Source organism: Notothenia coriiceps, unplaced genomic scaffold (genome assembly GCF_000735185.1).
Source record: "Notothenia coriiceps isolate Sejong01 unplaced genomic scaffold, NC01 NC01_scaffold00037246, whole genome shotgun sequence".
NCBI classification, from domain to species: domain Eukaryota; kingdom Metazoa; phylum Chordata; class Actinopteri; order Perciformes; family Nototheniidae; genus Notothenia; species Notothenia coriiceps.
In genome coordinates this window covers 9,710,638-9,731,244 of record NW_011369947.1, presented here as the reverse complement: position 1 = coordinate 9,731,244, position 20,607 = coordinate 9,710,638, and the positions used below count along the sequence as shown (strand labels likewise).

Genomic DNA, 20,607 nt, shown 5'->3' with positions numbered 1-20,607 from the left:
ATTAATAATAATAATATACATTATACGCACTTCCTATCTGAGCTTCAGATCCCGATAGTGCCTACCAAGACTTTGCATGGACACAACATAAAACATGTCAACACGAGTAGAATTAATAAAAGCCAGTACACACAATCACTAACAGGGTGGTATAAATAGAAAAAAGGCCTCTTTGAGACGCAATGGTGTTGGAGACCTTTGTATAAAGCCTCCACGGCTCTGTGGGTAGTAACCCTCATCTGTGTGTACAAACATGAAGTTAATCTGTTAATTTTGGATGTATGCATGCCATAATACAGAGAAATAATATCAATGAGATAGTATGAAAGTTTCTCTGCCCTGGGAGACTTATTTTTTCTTCAGCTATATTCAGGCAGCGCCTCTACCCAACGCTTGAACACATTGGCCAACACTCAGGGTTTAAAAAAGCGAAATCAAATCTGAGTCTGACAGATATGCTCCGTCTTGCGGTTTAAACACACACGTTACGCTCACACACTATTGCTTCATGTAATAGTGAACCTTCCTGAATTTAAAAAACAGAACAAATGAACTGCAAATGCATCTAATTCCTTTACAACAACGGCTAGATGCTCGTTTTTACTTCTTTGTGACATTTTGATCCTGTTAGTGAATCCAATGTTTTGAAAAGTAACAGAATCAAAATTTTTTTAGAATAACTTTAAAGGGCAATACATTTTTGTCTGTGTCCCTGATTACGTAATCTGTTACTCCCCAAACGTGCTTACTTTTAATGCTGCCCTCCTTGCGATGTTGCTGCTTATTTGATTTGTTGTTCTTTATTTACAAAATGTATAAGTCTAGACTTTTATTCATTATTGTGCAATATATGTGCAATTAATATCCTGTGCATTCTGCTCTAATTTTTCTTAATGTATTTTTCATCTGTAACGTACCGCTACTCTTATTGGTTGATCATGGTCTTTATTTATTTTTTTATTGTTTGACTTATTGTGTTTTTTACCTAACTAACATGTGCCTACTTTTTTACGTATAATATGTAGTGCTACTCTTTTTATCGAATCTGCACTCTTGCTGTTATAGCTACCGTAATTTCCTCGGACAATGAAAGCATTCTGATGATCCTGTCTTTACTGCCTGTCCCTTCATGTAACAATGTAAATGTCCCCTCCTGTCACATAAAGGATTTCTGCATTCTGAGTCCCTGTGTGATGCTTCTTGTTGTGCGGAACCCGCCCTGTTTGCGTGGCACTCCTCCAGCAGCAGTGAGGAGCACAGACGGGGTCTGCCTCATGATCCGCGCTGCCCGGGCCCGCTGAGCGAGGGAGCAGAGACGACTTTTACTCTGCTCCGTCCACTGGCACTCACTTAACGTGATGGATGTTCCTCTTAACACCGCTCCCCACCAGTGCTGCTATTCTCCCCCTCCTCCTTCTCCTCCTCCCTCCCCTCTCCTCTAAACACCCACTCTCCCCTTATGTGAACCATCTCCTCTTCCAGGTTGGGAGCGCGTACCTTTAACACTGTCATCCTGTTACAATGAACTACCTTACCTGCTAAGAAAAATTGTACACTGCAAACTGAACATTTCCTTTAATTAAATTTAACGTAATATTTTCTTTTCTAAAACAATACGCTTATGGGTAATATGGTTGACATTTAATCATTTAATTAAACATGTTTGCAGTTTCAGATCACATCATGTAATCTGATGTTACTTCCATTTCTCTTGGATTACTTTAAGTTCCATATGCTTTTTCTGGGTTTATTTACCGTGCCCCTTTGTTGTTATGGAGTTTTCTATGAGTGGTACCTTGGTCTGAGGAGTTCACGAAACCCTAAAAGTCACCTGTACGCGAGTAAAACTCTAAACAGTAATCCTCCCCAAAACGCCTCGTGCGAGCTCGTCATTTCCATTTGCTTCTTCCGGGTCGCAGATGGTCACCACCGGACGCATGGACATATCCGCGGGCCGTTACCGTTACGGTCCGCGGAGCCGTTGTTAAGCCTCCGCTTGATGTGGTCCAAATTTGAAAACTCCAGTTCACGCAACTTCCTCACCCCACACACTCAGTGCAGCAGCTCTGCTGATTTCTCTCCCTGGCTGCAGGCTGATAACAGACGTTGGGATTGCGGCGGAAATTCTCTCTGCAGGACCATTCCTCACAGCGTTTATCAACTTTTTTCTTACCTCACATAAGCCCACATTATGTTTTTTACTTCGGCTGTTGACTTTGTGTGTGTCAGGGATGAGTTTGGCTGTGTATTCGCTACACAAGGAAACCACACCCCATGGCTTTGCCGCGATCCAATCCCGACCAATCAGGCACACTGTGCTCACAGGTGAGGGAGGTTACTGGGCTGGAAGTATCCGTCTCTGTGTCATTGCGTCCGTTCTCGTTGTAACTTCGTATTAACATTGATGCAAATACAATTATCCCCGCAGGATATAGTAAACACTGAAAGGACATTTATTGCCCCAGGAGCTCTTCTGGGGACTTTTCTGCGACCAACGTTGGATGCCTGTGTAATACAAAATAAAGCATAGGTGTTGGTGATCTACAGTGTTGTCATTCTTCTTTGAACAGCAAGACCGCTAACACCCTATTTCAACAATCACACTCCCTGTAATTGAAATAATTAATAGATAGTTTAGCTTCTCACCATCATTTGCTGTGGCTCACTGATGTTAACGATCGTAACTGAAAGGTGCCTGCCAAACGTAAACATTCAGCCACCTGACTTGCAAACTCTCGCGAGAGTTTTACACTAGACAGATCCTTTCTAGCTCCTCCAGGGAGGGTGGGGGCTGGAGCTATTGGAGCTGCAACGAGCCGTTAAAGGCAGAGAGTGAAATTCAGTGAATACACGTAGTTTACAGAGATGCTGTATGAGAAACCAAAGTGATTTTGGAAAATTGCACAATATAAATCTATTCTAGTAGACCTCAACAATGGAATTATGATCAGTGGAAATGGCCATGAAATGGGACCTTTAAGGTCTCAATCTTTGTAAACGGATAACAGATGCCATCTTTGCAAATGCACATTGTTTCTGAGTTTTTACCCACAGGAAAGCAGGAGTAGCAAAAATGATTGAAAGCGCTGATTTGTAACAGCAGACAGGAAAAGGGAAAAGGATGAGGTAGACTTGTAACGAAGGGTCATGCACCTACTGCAGTGGAGTTTGTTATAAACAAAAAAAGGTGTATTTTATATTTGTAGCAGCATCTTACCATTCACTTGAAGCATGTGGATCTGAAAGAGTTGCTCGTAGCCATCAGCGTGACAGGTATAGTTCCCGATGTGGGTAGTGGTCGCCTTGGTGAAGTACAGTGATCCATCGTCCCCAAAGTCCTACCAAGAGACAGAAAGAGAAACGTCTTAATGACTTACAGAACGTTTTAGTGGTCTTTGTTCCCACAGTGCAGCAGTGAGGTTTGAAGGCATTGAAATCTGGAAATGAACGGTGTGCAGATGAGAAGGTAAACATGTTTCATAGCAAAGAAAATGAAAAACATTACAATAGTCCAAAAAGGCACGTTGTGGAATAATGTTCATCAATCAAAGTCACACGTTAAAGCTATTTGGTGCCATGTAAGACAAATGAGAACCGTTAAAGTCACACAATTGTTTTCTGAAATGTGTGATTTTTTACAATCAGAGGACACTGATCTAATGGAGGGACTGAGGTTATACTTGATTAGCATGGAAGTTACACAAGGTCAGCTGCTTATAAAAAACAGAGCAATTTAGTGCTGACATACAGTAAATCAAAATAACTTCTACTGCTCATTTTAAATGTCATTGTCATGGGTCACAAATACACAAAACATGTTTCACTTTGGTTCTCATGTGGCCTTTTTAAAGCAAATCAAAAGATGGTATTACACCAAAACCTACGATGTCCATGATGTGAACGTGTGCAGAGACAAACTAAAGACAGGATTCATTCATGCTGTGATTGTGAAGTGAGTTAACACAAAGGAGAAGGTGTTGGATGCAGAAAGAGAGCAAAGTGGTGAATACGTTCTGCAGGTGTAGCTCAGAAGGAAGCTCCTAAAGCTAATAATAATAATAATAATAATAATGCATTTATTTTATAAGGCGCCTTTCAAGGCACTCAAGGTCGCCGTACAACAAGGTTAAAAACAGTTTTTTTACAAACATAGTTAAAAGCAAAACACAGTTTAAAAACATAACTACTAAAAACATACAGCTTGCAGCACAGGTTAGCCATACGCTTGCCTGAACAGGTTGGGTTTTGAGGTGAGTTTGGAAAGTGGTGATAGTGTCCATGTTTCTAATATCAGGGGGGAGGGAGTTCCAGAGGTGAGGGGCAGAGCGGCTGAAGGCTCTTGACCCCATGGTGGAGAGACGGGCTGGGAAAACTTTGAGAGTGATGGAGGAGGCAGACCTAAGAGACCGGGTGGGAATGTTGACATGGACAAGGTCAGACAGGTATGGGGGGGCGAGGTTATGAATGGCTTTGAAAGTATGAAAGAGGATCNCAAGCAAGTAACATACCTGTTGCTAGCTTTTCTTCCCTCCACACCGACACCACGGTAGCGAGGACTTTCTCTTTTCTCTCTAACACCAGAGGAGACGGAGATAAAAAAGGTATTAACACACCAGTTAATATTCTTTAAAGAATAAAATCTGCACCGTCGCTTTTCCTTTCGGATTAACGACAAGGTTGGATTTTTTTCTCAGTAACGTACCTGTTACTAGCGTGTCCACTCCCCGCCGACACCCTGGCGAATGAAGATGGACCCTTCTCTCCCTCACATCAGAGGAGTCAGGGACTCGGAGGCTCGGCTATGCGGCTGCGGTTTTAAGATCTCAGGCACAGACTCACACCAGGTCTGCTCGTCCTGACTCGGACTGGAACACGCCCAGGAGGCTATCGATAACCCCGGCTCGTGCGGGCATTGTGCCCGCTTCACCATCAAGAGCCTCCGCCGACGGCTAGCACGCCAAGCTAGCTTGTCGGGACAGGACCCCCTCATGTCCACTGATTCGCCGGCCGGCAATCAAGATGCCGCAGAGACTGAACCCCGCGCCGTGTCAGGCTGGGGTCCGGTGGCGGCAAGAGCCGTGAGAGCGGAGCCCTGCGCTGTGTCAAGCTGGGGCTCCCAACTGGACCTCACCATGGTTCCACCCGCGGAGGATGTCCTGGAGTTGGACTATATGGAGGAAGAAGAGGATGCCTCTGAGTTCCTCCTGTCCGACTCGGATGAGCACGAGGATGACATCTTCGTTTCATCGGCTCAGGCTGCAAAGCCGGGAGCGTTGTCCGCTCTCCCGGGCGAAAGCACACCAGCTTCGCCCTGCCTAAGTATGGAATTGCAGGCCGTGTATCAACGCGCTGCGTCCAGGCTGGACATCCCATGGCCTGAAGTGGCCAAGGAGACCTCCAGATCTCGCTATGAGGGGAAGCAATTGCCCCAANCAAGGTTGGATTTATTTTTATTTTTCTCAGTAACGTACCTGTTACTAGCGGGAGAGAAGGGTCCATCTTTGTTCGCCGGGGTGTCGGCGTGGAGTGGACACGCTAGTAACAGGTACGTTACTGAGAAAAATAAAAATAAATCCAACCTTGTCGTTAATCCGATAGGAAAAAGTGACGGCGTAGATTTTATTCTTTAAAGAATATTAACTGGTGTGTTAATACCTTTTGTTTTTATCTCCGTCTCCTCTGGTGTGAGAGAGAAAAGAGAACGTCCTCGCTACCTTGGTGTCGGTGTGGAGGGAAGAAAAACTAGCAACAGGTATGTTACTTGCTTGAAGAAAAAATCAAACCTTACCGTAATTTCGAAAGAAAGAAACGGCGAGGCAGATTACAATATTAACTGGTGTGTTAATATTGTTCAGTCTTCTTGCAAAGCAAAAACGTAACCGGCTAGCGCCCGTCGACCGAATGTTAGCTTTGGGTTCAGTCTGTGGACCGTTAAGCTAGCCCGGCTACTGATCATTCGAGATGTGCTCTGAAGCGAGAAGAGGGGTTTGAATGACGCTGCGTCGTAGCCAGTGGCGGTTCTACGGGGTGGCAGCTGCCACCTCAGAAAAATGCCTTGCCACCCCAGTTGCCACCCTAAATGTAGGCAATTAATTTATTAATAATATTTTAAATGTCGATTATAAATGCTTTGCTGACATTTCTCGCATAGTTGTGAAACGGTTTTACCAACAGTTAGAATGAACACCCCCCCCAACCTAAATAATGTTTCACCGCCCCGCGAAACAACGTTGCTCACGCTTCATCGTCTCGCTGCTGCGCCTATCGCACCCTGTAGAAAAAGTCAACGGAGTCGGCGGGGTCGGAGGACAGTTTGGTAAGGGGCATATAATGTTCCTATATGTGAGCTTACTCTATCGAAATCAGTCACATTTGGGACCCGTAAGACACATTTGAATGGTAGTAGACACTGTCTTGGATAAGACGGGTATTCCTAGCGTTTCGTAACTGATATTCAGGGTTTGGTGTACTCCAAATATTAAGGCAAAATAATGTCACATTATGACTGTCACCGAGTCTATCATTTTGAACAAAGCTCTCAAAGTTTCCGTCTTCTCTGTAATCATGGTCGATCTGATGTATTATTAGCGGAGCAAATTATAAAATCAGTACAGAGGACAAAATAGTTTGGTTAGATTGACTGGGTCTGGGGCGCTGCGAGTGTATGTGTGTGTGTGCTGTGGTGTCGTTGTGTGCGTGTGTGCTGTTGTGTGTGTGTGTGGTAGTGGTTGTGTATTTTTGAAGTTTGGTGTTATTGCGTTTGTTCCCGGGGAAACACTCACAAGAAACACCCGGCAGCTTTGGTGATGCCTGCCCCGTGTGACGTTAAATTACTCTCTTTGTCTCCGCTTTGTAATTATGCCGGGGCTTACAAGCTTCAAAGCTGTTATTTATCATCTGAATTTTGCTACCGAAAAAGCTTTAATATTTTCTGAAAGCCAAGACTTATTTTCGACAATCAAGATGAGAACAAAACTCTCGTTATATAAGGCAACTATAAGTCCTGTTACTTCATCAATTGCAACGGCAGGAGGGGAGCGGCGGCTTTCGTGGAAGTAGCCAGAGTGGAGTGAGAGCTGCTGTCTTCTTTCCGTTTACAAGTTCAAAAACATGCTATTATCGCCCTGAGCATTTAAACCCCCCGCCCCTCATCTTCTTGCAAGTATTTGTAGCGTCAAGTAGAGATGCAAAAATGAAAAGGAAAGGACAAAAAAGTCTGGTGGTATAGCCAGCTTTTTTAACCAAAAAAAAAAAAGCGAGGAGGAGAGTGACAACGGCTGAATGAAGAGCAGAGCCAAGGACCTTTAGGAGTAACAGTTGGGCAGAGGGGAATGAGAAGGGAGAGAAAGGGCAAGAGTAAGAGCGAGTATGAGCATTGAAAAGAACTTTATGCGTATGAGGGTATAAACGGGAGAGGAAGTGCGCGCGGTCAGCGCGGCANTGCGTCGTAGCGCAAGCTACTTATAGGGTGGGTGGATTCCCTGACGTAGACGTCAAGATTGGCGTAATGAGATTGATGCTTCTGTTCGCATACGCGTTGAGGCGCATCCCATAGTGAGACATCGAATGGAGTGTTATGAATGAGAACTCAAAACGTGTTAATCTAGTTTTAGTCGACGAAAACTCAAAACGTTTTAGTCAACTTTTAGTCGATGAAAAATTACATTTTAGTCAACTTTTAGTCAAAATGTGTCTCTATACTCTCTGAACGCTCCGTTCCCGGCAGATCTCTGTGTCCGCTGCAGCGTGTCTGTTAGGCCCCGCCCCCCGCACACAGAGAGACACAGGGAGATCGCTCTTCTTGAGTGAAGAGAGCGGAAATAATGATATTGCAAGTTAGAAACGTAAAATGCATTTTGACAGACAAGATGGAAACTTGGGGGAAAATATGCTGCATTTTGAATGTCCGATAGTCCACCATTAACACCTTAGTCCCGCTCGTCTCGTCAACGAAAACTAAATATACATTTCGTCATAGTTTTCGTTATCAAGAATCTATTTTTAGCTCGTCATCGTCTCGTCTTAGTCATGTAAAAAAGGTTGTTGACGAACATTCGTCGTCATAGTTTTCGTTGACGAAATTAACACTGCTTGAGAGTAAGACACTTAAGAAATGTATATTATTTTCCTTTTTCTAAAATGCTGTTTTACTCTTACATTGGCCTTGGTATGGTTATCACAATTCAATGTTACAGTACACTTAATACTCAGAGCAGATAAAGCAATATTCAGATACAGAGTGTCCCTGCATTTCAAATACAGTATGTACCTTCCTTACTATATCAAGTGATTATATTATAAATCTCCATGGACACAACAATAACTGCCTGTGCTCACAACTATAGGTTGTCCCCACTTTTAAATGCACGGCAGATATTCAGGAGTGGTCTCGCTCCAGCACTCTGCCTTCATTAGTCTTCTTCAATGCCCGCTAACATGATGAAGGCCAAGTGCAAAAACGTGTTCATTCCTGATCGCTGCCATGCATAGGAAATCATTCAGGTTTCCCTTAATGTGGTGACCCTTTGCTCTGAAGCATGACGGAGATTCTGCCCTGTGCTCCTCGTTGCTTATAACAGCTTTCTTTTATTAAAAAGACTCAAGCCTAATTACCAGTCTTAAGTCAGGAGAGCTCATTAAAGAAAAACGGAATTTTCTCATTAAAGGGCGTTGAACATTTTGATCACATCTTTGCTTTCTGTTTACATCTTGGCGTTCAGCTTGTTTTTAAATATCTGTAGACAGCTGTGGAGCCCTCCGTCGTGTTTACAGGAACATGGTGTGTGTATCAGTTCGTCCCGGTGTGCTGCGATCTAACCCGAGAGCTCGGTAACGGCTCGAGCTGAGTGAAGCATCAGAGCTTCACAATATGAGGGGAAATCGATGGTGCGTTTTGGCCCCTTGGGCTGAGAGCATATTGTGTCACCTTCTTAAATGAAAAATGAATGGGGGTAGAAATGAAACTCAGAGGGTGGAACGAGCCACGACGGGGGCTGTCGACATGATTCCTCCACCTCACCTCACCACCCGTGCTTTAGCTATATCAGCAGCACCCAGCTCTCTGCAGAAGGAGCAGGCCGGTGTAGGAGAAACTCAGAGGGAAGGGAGACAAGGGCGGGTAGAGGTGGATTTACAAATAGGCTATAGCCCTCAAGAAACTATAATTAATAAAGCTGTCAGTGCCGGGTCAACTGAAAGGACACTAAAGAGCCACCTCAGAGTGCAGCTACACTGACGAGGCATTTCAGAACATAGCCTCTGTAGAACGGCCTTTTGAAACTGTGTGACAGAAGTGGAATGAAAATATCCTTCGCAGTGAGAGAAACATGTTTCCTTAAAAATAAAGTATACTGAGGTAACAAAGCATGACAGAGGGGTTTGACATTATAAGTCAGGTTGACACAAACTACAAAAGTCATTTGTCACTGGTTTTCTGATATTCAACCACACTCAGGTGCTAGCAGTTCGCCTGCCACACATTATAATGGAGGAATGTAATGTGTGGTGCTCACAGCTTTAAAGAAATCACATTTAAAAAAAGATTCAGCAGCATGTTTTGTCAGGAAATGATGTGTCCCATTACTCTGCCTGAATCATTCACAGCCCCCACTGTCACCCACACACACTGCAACTACTTTTACCAATGTAGCAGTCCCAACAGAACGTGTTCACAGTGTTTACGTATTGCTCACAGTATTAGGGATATATTTATGCTGTGAGCATCACAAACACAATTCTGTGTACTTGAATGAGCCACACTATTGCACTGGGTTACATGTTCCTCCACCGTTCGCCAAGCTGTTTAGGAAATGATTTGGTATAATTTGAACATTTCAGTCTTGAAGGAGATTGAATATGCTGCGTGCCACAGAGATCTGATTGGTGTTTTCCACACTGTGTTTTGACAATAACTAAAATGCACAAATATTAAGCAGGCCTCGCCCTTCCTCTGTTAGGTTTAGCATGTTTTGGATGAACAGTATGCAGTCACTGTAGAAACATGAGATGTTCAATTGATGTGATGTCCTCAGCTTGTGCATTTCTGATAACAGCATCATGCATCGGTTGGGTTTTTAGTGAATGGAAAATAAATTAAAGAGTGAAGCGATGTCAGTCGGCTGTGAAGAAAAACCAAATACACCCTACCTGAGACGGGATCTGTTGGGGAGTCAAACAGAGGTCAAACATTAGGAAGTTTGGTTCATTAAAAGCAGAATAAATATAGATTTTAAAGCAGAAAGGTCACAGCAGTGTTGGTGTTGTTGCACAATTGCATGATGTTAGAGGCAAAGTTCAGTACATAGCTCAACGTAGATCTATTGTCAGGATAGTACAGAATATAAGTAGTACATAATAAACCACGAGTTTGGTATTTAGCTCCTGATCAACATGATTAATTCTAATACAATAAAACCTCTTGATTGAAGTTGTAGATATAATAAAAGATGACAATGTCATTCTGTAAGATGCATGTGTTATCTACCAATATAATGTTTCACTTTCACATCTTTATTCACAACAAAACCCTCTAGAAATGGCAAAGAACGAGTACAACTTTGAGTATACAACATGATGGCACTTATCAAGACCATATGCGGAAATTATGCTACTAGTACTATCATGTATATCCCCGCAATTTAAAGATAATGTTACGTTCACTGAAACATAATTCCAGATAAAAACAAATATTCCAAAGGATAAGATAAGTAAGGATAAATAAAGATTAAGCCGTGCTTATATTTATGCCTGTTGAGGGAAGTTTTTTAAATAAATGCTCTAACTTTTAATATTTCCATTTTTAGGACAGTGTCCAGAGATTTTGGTCCTTCGTAAGAAACAAACAAATCAATAGAGGCACAACAAGTTGACTGACTAGTAAAAATAATGAGAAAAATTAGCCACTTAAAAAAAAGTACACACACGTACACACACACACACACACACACACACACACACACACACACACACACACACACACACACACACACACACACACACACTCTTTGGCCACTCAGGGAGGATTGAAATACTGACAGACTTGGATGATGATGCAACAGCAAGCAACTGTCAACTTCACGGCATTACGGTAAGCTGCTTTGTCAAAATGTAGAGGGGCTCTATTGAACTCCAGGATACAAGCGCACCACTGGGATTAATGTGCGCATCACTAAGTCTGGATGTCCACGGCATTTTCAAAAATAACCACGTTTTTAAAATGGGAAGGTCTAGCAAGATTAGACTGCATAAAGCTCCCATGTGTACTCACAGGAATATTACTCTAATTAAGGCTGGCAGTGGATGCTCACAAATATTAACAGCCTGCAATTATACAGAAAGTGTCTGCGAGGCAATTGAGAATTAGTCTGTGGATGCCAGGTGCGGGCGAAATCCACTCTCTTGTCTGGAAGGGACAACAATGATTGACTGGAAGTCTGAGAGCCAAAAATAAATCTGGATTAAGTCTGCGTGCAGCTAATGCTCCGTTGGTAATTTCTCTCTGTGCTGCGTGGCTTGCACACAGTTTCCTGACGAGCCACAGGAGACCCATGCTGATTCATGCTGGTGCCGTTTGGGGTTCTGGAGGTAATCTGTGCCCTAGCAGAGGCTGTAAACTCAGGCTTTGCTAGACACCAACAAAAAAAATGTAATCTGACAATGGCAGACCTCCAGGGTCAAAGTGCAGAGCGTTCTCTCAGACTGAGGAGATGGATTAGTCCCTGTAGTAGTTTAACACAGCCTCACTCCATGAAAATGCACTGGCATGTACCCAGCATGCCCTCTTGCACCGCAGAGAGAGGGATGGTAATTTTATGCAACAACATCGAATCCAGGCGATATGAGGATCCTGAGGGTACCAAAGTGGTTCGGGGGTTAATTAAAATGCAAAGTTAGTTGCATCCTTCTCTCTGCTCTGTCTCCATCTTTGATGTATAACTCGTGCTATGGGTTCAGTGGAGAGAAATCAAATTTGGATGTTTTCTCCAGGTTGTTCCAAACCACAAAAGGCCCAGCTTTGATTGATTGCCAACACAGCATATTTTATTTCCTCTAAATAAAAGGAGAGAAAAGTAAGTCTGTATGATTCCACAGAGAAAGTGTGAAAGCAAAGTTGTAATACCAAATTATTGTTCAAGGATGAATCGTCCTATTCAGGTCTATACAGTATGCTTTCACTAGTCCAAGTATAAATGAACTTAACACAAAGTGTCTTTAGCTACAATAGATATTCTGAACAGCATTTGTCAGCAGAAGCTTTCATCCCTGAGCTGACATTCAAATTAAAATACACCCGAGCAAGATCTGATATTAGATACCAGGAAACTGATGACTGTGTGTGAAACAGACAAAGACCACCCTCTGAACTCTGCCTTGTGTTTTCAGGCAAAATCAAGAGATGAAACACAAGCAAGATTTATCGAATGTGCAAAAAAAAAACAGAACTAAACAGTTTGTGTGGAGTGGAATAGAAAGATAGATCAAAGTGTGTGTTGACCTTACAAGACCTCACACCTGTCTTCTCCTCCTAGAAATCCTCCATAAGATATTGAGAGCGTTTTCATAAAATAATCAGACTTTTTTTCTTTTTCTTTTTCCTTACACCCGGCACTTGTATTCATCTTTTCTGAAAATACGTTGCCTAGAAGCAGTCATAATACATTATATAAATAAATGACTGAAGAATTGTAGGAAAGCTATCAGAAATGACTCAATGGTTTGGACGCCGCCCTTTAAGGGAATCACACATCACCATCAACCAGAAGCACTGGTTTAGAGCCAGTTGATGGTGCCAAGGATGACTGGCGACAGCTGGGCGCCTCTTACTCATTTTAAGGGTCATCAACATTTAATGTTACATTAGTGGCTTCACTGGGTCTCCCTTTATCTACTGCGACAGTGTTGACTTAATTATGCACAGCAGTATCACACTCATCTTGGTCAGCAGTGACACACAGAGAGCATAAAGGGGTGAGGGGAAGGAGAGGTCTGCCTTCTCTGCACCTCTCCATGTTAAGTGCCCCTGCTCCGTTTGATGTGGATGAAAGTGACACACAGGGCTCTGCATGCAGATTAAAACAGAGAAATACACACGTAGTCTTTCACAGAGTTGTAGAAGTAGGTCCCTCCTCTAAGGCAGAAACCCTTTGGTACCACCCCCCCCCCTTCATCTGCTTTCATTTCTTGAAATCCCTGTCCCTCCGAGCCGTCTCTAAACACCAAGAACACAAACTGACATCCTGGATTACCGTCAGGCTCACAATACACAAGCCCGGCGCCAACAGTCAAATAAAAAGTGGTGACAATCTGAGCCACTGCCAAAGACATAAAGAAGAAATGTGCTGAGAGAGAAATATAGGAAGATATAATCTGAAATGTACAGCTCTTCCTCTGTCGTTAAGAATTAATGATGCATCACAACATGGAAACACAATAATCAAACCCGTTCGCTGTATTTGTTCGAACCATTCCACTTTAAATCCCATTATGTACCTTCATATATAATGTATCCGTGCTTCCACTACACATTCACTTATCTACCCGTGTATCTATCTATAAACAATAGAATCAGGGGGCCTGATGCCGGCTCTTACATTGATGTCTGCCAGGTTCAGGGAGTTCAGATATTGATGGTTTCTCTTCCACAGTATGGGAGGCCTGCGCTCTCCTGTGATGGCACACGTCAATACGGCGCTCTGGCCGACTGTTACTGTGGTAACGCTCACTTTCTGATCATCGGGGAGGGTGAGCAGGTACACATCTGTTGAGAGGAGAAACAAAACACAATATCAGACAGTTCGGCTTAAGGACACGGATTCTAGGAAAAGTGAAAAGTTTACTGTAAAACTTTTAACACAAGTTAGTAATAAAGTGCATTCTGTTGCTTGAAACAGCTCATAATTCATAGAAATAAACCCACTGAGATGCTTTACAATGCAATCATGTACATGTTTCTCCTAATGAAGCCTGAAAACATGAATAAAGAACAAAACGCTGTCTCAATTAGCTGCTGTTGTGCTGTACAGGCAGATGTGTTTTTAGTTAAAGATGCACTGAGCCAGCACAAATATTGCAATTTGCAACGTAATGGGAAGGAATTAAGTTAAATGTTCGGCAAATAGTTTGCATAATTTATGTAATAGCGCTATAGTGGAAGTTATACTTTCTTTATTGTGTCTCTCAGAGGATTCTTGGTTCACCACCACACATAAACATCATTGTTTAGCTAACAGTAAAGCAGAAGCACTATCTGGAGGCACTAATGCTGGTCTGAGGACTGCTGAAACCTCATGTACAGTACGCCGCTTTGTGTCTAGAAGTTGGAATAGTTTAAAACAAGCTAGGCCCTTCACATTGTTGTAAAAGCCCAGAAGTGCATTATTTTTGATGAAAGAAAGTAACATGCATACAAATGCCTGCACTGCCAGAGAGGCTCTCTGTGGAGAAACATAGCCCTCGACCTCCACCATTACCAATTTGGAATTCCAGCAATACCTCAAAAGAAATGTTTCTTGTAATGATGAGATCTTTGGTTGATTTCTACTTATTACTGAGAGAAAACATTGCCACAAATCAAATCCAGGGTTGGTTAGTTAGAGGTTAGCGCGGCTATGGCTGCCTTTTGTGTGTTTTGATGAGACTACAGTGTACACTTCTGTGGTATTATGCAACGCTGCCTGTGTGAGAAAATGCCTTTTAATCTTTCTCTTGGGTAATGAGCAAAAGGAAACAGAGGCTCAATTTGTTCTGCTCCTGAGGGCATGAAATGCAAAACCTAATGAAAGAGCCGGTCCAGTGTTAGCTCGCCACAGCCCGGAGAATCTGGATGAGATCGCCTTTAATTACAGCGTAACCCTGGTGGGCCGGTACCGACGGCTTCTGGATGCTTCTTTAACCTGCTCACTCATTTCTGATGCTTGGTCCTCTTGTTGTGTGAACTCTACAGGCCTGATAGATCCAGGCCAATCACTCTGAGCCGTGAGACGACTCATATTCTTTTCAGCGAGAGCTCCAAGTTAAGTCTTTTAATCTCTCATTTGGCCCAATGAAACCCTGCTTAAACCCGGGCAAATCACTGCCAGGATTACATCAAAATTAGAGGATTAATAACAGCCGTTTTTTCGGAGTGGAGTACAACTAGAAATGTGGATGACTATACTGTTAGTGGAGAGCTGATCCAACTCTATACAGTAGTTTGTCTTGATATTGAGTTGCTTAAAAGTGACCTATCATGCAAAATGCACTTTTGTACGTCTTTTATACATGAATATGTGTCCCCGGTGTTCCAGGGAACTCACCAAGTGTCAGAAAACACAACCCTCTCTATTTTCCTCCATACCCAAATCTCTTAAAAAGGGGCTGCAACAGATCTGATACAGACTGATCCAGATTTGAACACTTCTATGACGTCACAGAAGTGGCGCTACGGCTATTGGGCCAACTCCACCAATCAGGAGGAGACAGCCACGGACATTGCCGTTGGAAAGCGCTGGAGAGGCTGTAGTACATATGCCATGCCTGTAGATGCAAAGACAGTGTTAAATTGAGCGAAATGGAGGAATGGCTAAAATGCATAATCTGTTTGGTATTTTTGAAAAATAAAAAGTATAAATATGCCTTATATAAGGTATGGTCCTTACACTATATTAATTTCAAATATAGCATGATAGGGTCCACTTTAAAATAAATCCATTGAAGGTTTAACTGTTTGATTTGATTTGGATTACATAAACTGGTGGTTACACAACCAAACCATCCCAAATATAACCCTGATGAAAATCTGATTCCAAAAACTATTTACAAGCACACATAGTGGCTAGAAAAGTATGGATTTTAATCAGCAGCTCATTCAAAGTTTTGTTTTTTATTTGCATGTCTCTCAGTTTTATAATATACACCTTAATATAAGAAATAATCTGATTGTGATAATTGGTGTCCTCCTGCAGGAAACATAAATCAAGGTTGTTAACTGCGTTAGCAAACACTGTTACTTTATAAAATACATGCCATGTTGTATTTATTTGAATAAATATGTATTTAGGTAATACCTTTTTCGTGTGATACCCAAAAGGAACCACTTCATAAAATTTAAGAAAGCCAGCTACAACCCTTGTGGACCAAAAACACCTTACGATGTAATGCAACAACCCATAATTATGACCTTAAAGAAGCAAACAGTGTTGTTCCTGCGTAGACAGATTGGACAGAAGTTGAACCATCATCATCTCCATGAGAGTCAGTGTTATTGCCGAGCCTATGCATCAGATTTGTTTCATATGTTACAAGTGATCAATGTGGCTATGCCCACTACCATTTGCACCATTGAAATATCAATAGCTTTGAAGGATTTTATACTCCTTTTTAGCTTTGAGTGATGGCTCCTTTTTTGTTAGAATAATCCAATCAAATTTCAAAATGTAACTCAGCACCAACAAAGTAAAGGCCCATGTCATGCGTTTCCGGTTATTACCCCTCCCCTTGGTGTGTTATGACGGTTTTTCTGCCATGTAAAACGGTCTGCCAAGAGTAAAAAACCCTCAAAAGTACAACCTGTTAGGCGAGTAAAAAGGAAAGACCTGTCGATGCTGCCCCCAGAACGCCTTCGTTGGAGATTTCTCTTTGTCCATTGTTTGCTTCCTGGGTTCTGTGACGTGTGCATCACACCCAAATCAACAAGCAAATGACCGGATTGGCCCCAAATGGACCAATTCCGCGGAGCACCTCACACAGCCAGGATCCCTTGGCTAACTTAACAGGGAGTCCCCATTGACTTGAATAGAGCTCCTGAAACGCTGGTAATAGAACGAGTGGCGATGGTGGAGAAATGGCTCTCCGCAGACGCCATTCTCACAGCGTTATAAACCTTTCTTAGCTAAAATAGTCAAGGGCCACACTTATTGTTTTTACTTCGGCTGTGAGTGTTTTGTGGCTCCCCGGATGAGTTTCGCTGTTCTCCCCCGGCTGTATCGCTGAGACAGCGCGGAACTCAGCCTGGGCACACACACAAACTCCCAGCCAGGCTGCGGATGTGTGTGTGTTTCGGGCTGGGTTTCGATGTGTCTCGCTGTCTCACAGGCGGCCACTGGATTCACAGGGGGGGGGGGGCGGCAGGAGCTCCAACAAGCCGTTTAGGACAGAGAGTGAATACGCATACTATACAGAGATGCTGTATGGGAAACCAATGTGAGTTTGGAAAATTGCTCAATATAAATCTATTCTAGTAGACCTCAACAAAGGAAATATGATCAGTAGAAATGGCCATGACATGGGACCTTTAAAAAACAGGTTAGCAGGTTCAAACATTCAGTAATGAGCCAATCAGTCTTTCTTTTTTAACGAAAAGCAAACACGAGCCCATTCCTTTAAATGTCTCTTTCATTGATTAATGATAAAAAATGTCTTGTGATGGCCTGCACTGAGGGAAATTCCTCTTGTCATGAACATAACCCGTCACTGGTATTGATGTATGAAAGGGGGGGGGGGTTTAAATGGTACATGAAAAGAAATAACCAACTTCATAAAGCGACTGAAACATTTCCCCGGGGGAACTCAGAATGTGACAGAGATCATTTGATGGAGCGTGTTTGATCGGTTAAGAGCTATTTGTATCTAATAAAGAATTGACAACGGCAGACATCAGGGGCGACGTGAGAGCCAGCATGGACAGAGAGAACATGAATGACTGGAAGGAAGTGAAAAATGATGAAAGACTTCAAGTTTCTGCTTTAACAGGGCATTACTAAACCTACTTTTTTTTCAAGTGAGGCTATAGAGGCGCAACTATAATTCAGTTCATGTTGAGCAACCCTTTTCAAAGACGTGTTTACATCGATTGTTTCAGGGTCTAAAGATATGCTACTGTCCATAGCTGTGGTTTGATCACATTGACCCTTAAGGCCTCAACAACCTGAGTCTGCAGCAGAGAACGACAACACATCGCCCTCTTTGCTGCAAGGAGTGAACAAATCAAGCCCAAACTGTCTAACTGAGGTGAGTAAGTGCTCCTTCCAGAGGGCGCTGAACTAAACAACATCAGACCTTTGGATTCTTTCGTCTCACATCACAGGCTCACTGAGAGGGCAAACATATTGTTTATCATCACAACTTCTAAAGAACTTTTAGGTTATACTTCTGTAGCTGTGGCTAACAGGTCTGTGTTTCAGATAACATTGATATTTCCTTTACAAGCTAAATGTTTTGCCAGATTAGTTACTTATTGTTAATAAATGTAAAACCAAATGTAAACGCACATGTAATGTTGCTAATGACTCATCATTGCCCAAGAACAGCTGGAGTAAGTAACGCAGCGTCCACACGGCGGCGTGCGTTGAAACTTGCCGGCGGGCGTGTCTGAAACTCGACCAACAACCAATCACATGAATCTCCCGCCCCGGACACACAAGCACGCGGTTTGATTGGCTAGAGTTTGTACTGGCATATGATTTGATTGGCTGACGTTTCCGTCAAAGCTTCAAAAGTTGAACATTGCTCAACTTTTGAAGCGAGCAAAGCGAAGCGACGGAACCACAATGCAGTTCGGCCAAGCGTGACGTCACACCATTCAAAGTGAATGGGCAGAAGTGTTGAAGCTTCAACGCACGCCGCCGTGTGGACGGGGCCGTAAGGCAGGTTAAAATGTAACCAAAAAGTCTGACTGTTAATTGTATCAGAATTATGCAAATTAAACTATATAGAATAAACATATTGGTATAAAGATAAGAAGTCAAAGTAAAAATGTGTACATAATGGATGTATAAAGGATTGTGGGTAATCATTTCACTGGTGATTCCATTTGAGTTTCTCATGTTGTCACGGTGGTGGAAGTTTACCAAATGTAAGTCAAATAACAAGAACCAAAACAAAACAAATTGAAACCAATCAAGATGTCAAGCAAACAAAAACCTAAGCTGACCAAACAAGTCAATACATAGCAGAATGAGGAAAACAGCACAGCAGGGGAAGCAAAACACATTAAATCAACTCTAATGCAGAAAGTGAATAATTAAGGGAAATGGATCTTCCATCAGTCACACATGGATAATCCATGGTCCTCCTCCTCCCCTGACACTGATCACACCACAGCCAGCCCATCAACACACCATGCAGCCACTTGGTGCTCTTCGTGAGGGGGTGATGGTGGTGGGTGGATACGCTGACAAAAATCTCCCTCAATAACGTCCTAACCATTCAATTACAGCCAGCTTGTATCTTAATGCTTTCGGAATACCCTGCGAGCAAGACACTCGATTTGTCCCGTTTCCTCGGAGATGATAGAAATGTGAGTTAAAGGAGGAATTTGAAGAAGAAAGTGGGCAGACTGAGGACCGGGCAGGCTCCATCATAGCTGAGGCTGGTGGATGAAGGGAGGGAGGAGAAGGAGGGAGGGCTCGAGTTCGACCTGAATGAGAAACTCCCCCAGGGAGATGGAAGTCTGGGCTTTTGGAGCCGAGTCAAACACTTTGAGTCCAGCGCCTTCGCTGTAAGATATTTATCAGAGGATGGAGTGGCCTTGGCTCCTCTGTTTGGTCTGATTTGAGGCCTGAGGGACTCGGCCCCCTGGGAAGGATCAACCTTCACCGTCCAACCTATAATTAGTGATTAACGGTGAAGTCCAGACTTTTGATTTACTCTGCTCCCAGAATGGGATGTTGGTCAGTGCCACGGCGAGAGAGGTAAATCACCTATTGCACTAGAGGCAACAAGCTTGTCAGGGAAAATAGCCTGGGGCTGCAGGATGTTGCGAAGGGGGACAGCTGCATGAAGACAAACTGCACTAAGGTTGCTTAGCCAACCCCCTAACTCCATCCTCTATCATGCTCTGTCGCTCACTTTCTCCAACACTCACCCACTGGCTCTGTCTCTCTTCACCAAGTCGCTTATTCTCCCACTCCTTCTCAATGATGTTTAATATTAAGGCTGAATGGTTGCATAACCCCAACTGCTTTGAGTTTGGCATTTCGTAGAGGAGATATAAGAATGTTCCCTGATGCTGAGTGTTCATATCACAAATGCAAAGACTCACACAGAACACATGCCATAAAACAGACACTTGTGAACATCCTCTGATCTCGGATGCTTGATTTGTTCAAACTTTCTCCCAAAGCAACGGAATTTCTGTTTTTGATACCAAAGATAGCGACTCGGTGGACACAAATGTTTGACAGAGAAAAGGAACTTTGTTTGAACGTTGAAACACACATCCTCCCCCTTTGTCTCAAAATACTTCTCATTCCTGCTTTCAATGTTGAACTGCTGACACTTGCAGCAGTGAAAACCAAAGTGCACCCCTGCTAAATAAAATGGTAAGAATGTCAACAATTACAGGGAGTTGTTTCTCACAAAACATTTGAAAGACCATATGTTGGGACCTTGGACCCTCTAGGGCAGTGGTTCCCAACCTGGGGGGCTCCCCCCCTTGATCGCAGGGGGGGCGCCAGGCCTCAGATGATTTGAGGCCAAATATCATATTTAGACTTTTTTTTTTTTTTTTTTACATATAGTTGTAAAGCAATACATGATTGTCACTACAAGTCTTGTCTCCACATTACAATAAAATATAAAAAAAAATTGATTAATTAATTTGAATAACAATTCAAGTTAGTAGCTATTATA

The 20,607-nt window shown here is 42.9% G+C and overlaps 1 protein-coding gene across 1 annotated transcript in view; it reads right to left on the bottom strand.

Moving 5' to 3' along the window:
- Nucleotides 1-20,607, bottom strand: part of fstl5 (follistatin-like 5) — a 273,902-nt gene that overhangs the window by 57,655 nt on the left and 195,640 nt on the right. Inside the window, exons 7-8 of the mRNA XM_010795567.1 lie at nucleotides 13,590-13,756; nucleotides 3,218-3,338 (exon numbers count right to left, since the gene is read on the bottom strand). Coding sequence (XP_010793869.1) covers nucleotides 3,218-3,338; nucleotides 13,590-13,756 — 288 coding nt within the window. The remainder of the gene's footprint in view (nucleotides 1-3,217; nucleotides 3,339-13,589; nucleotides 13,757-20,607) is intronic.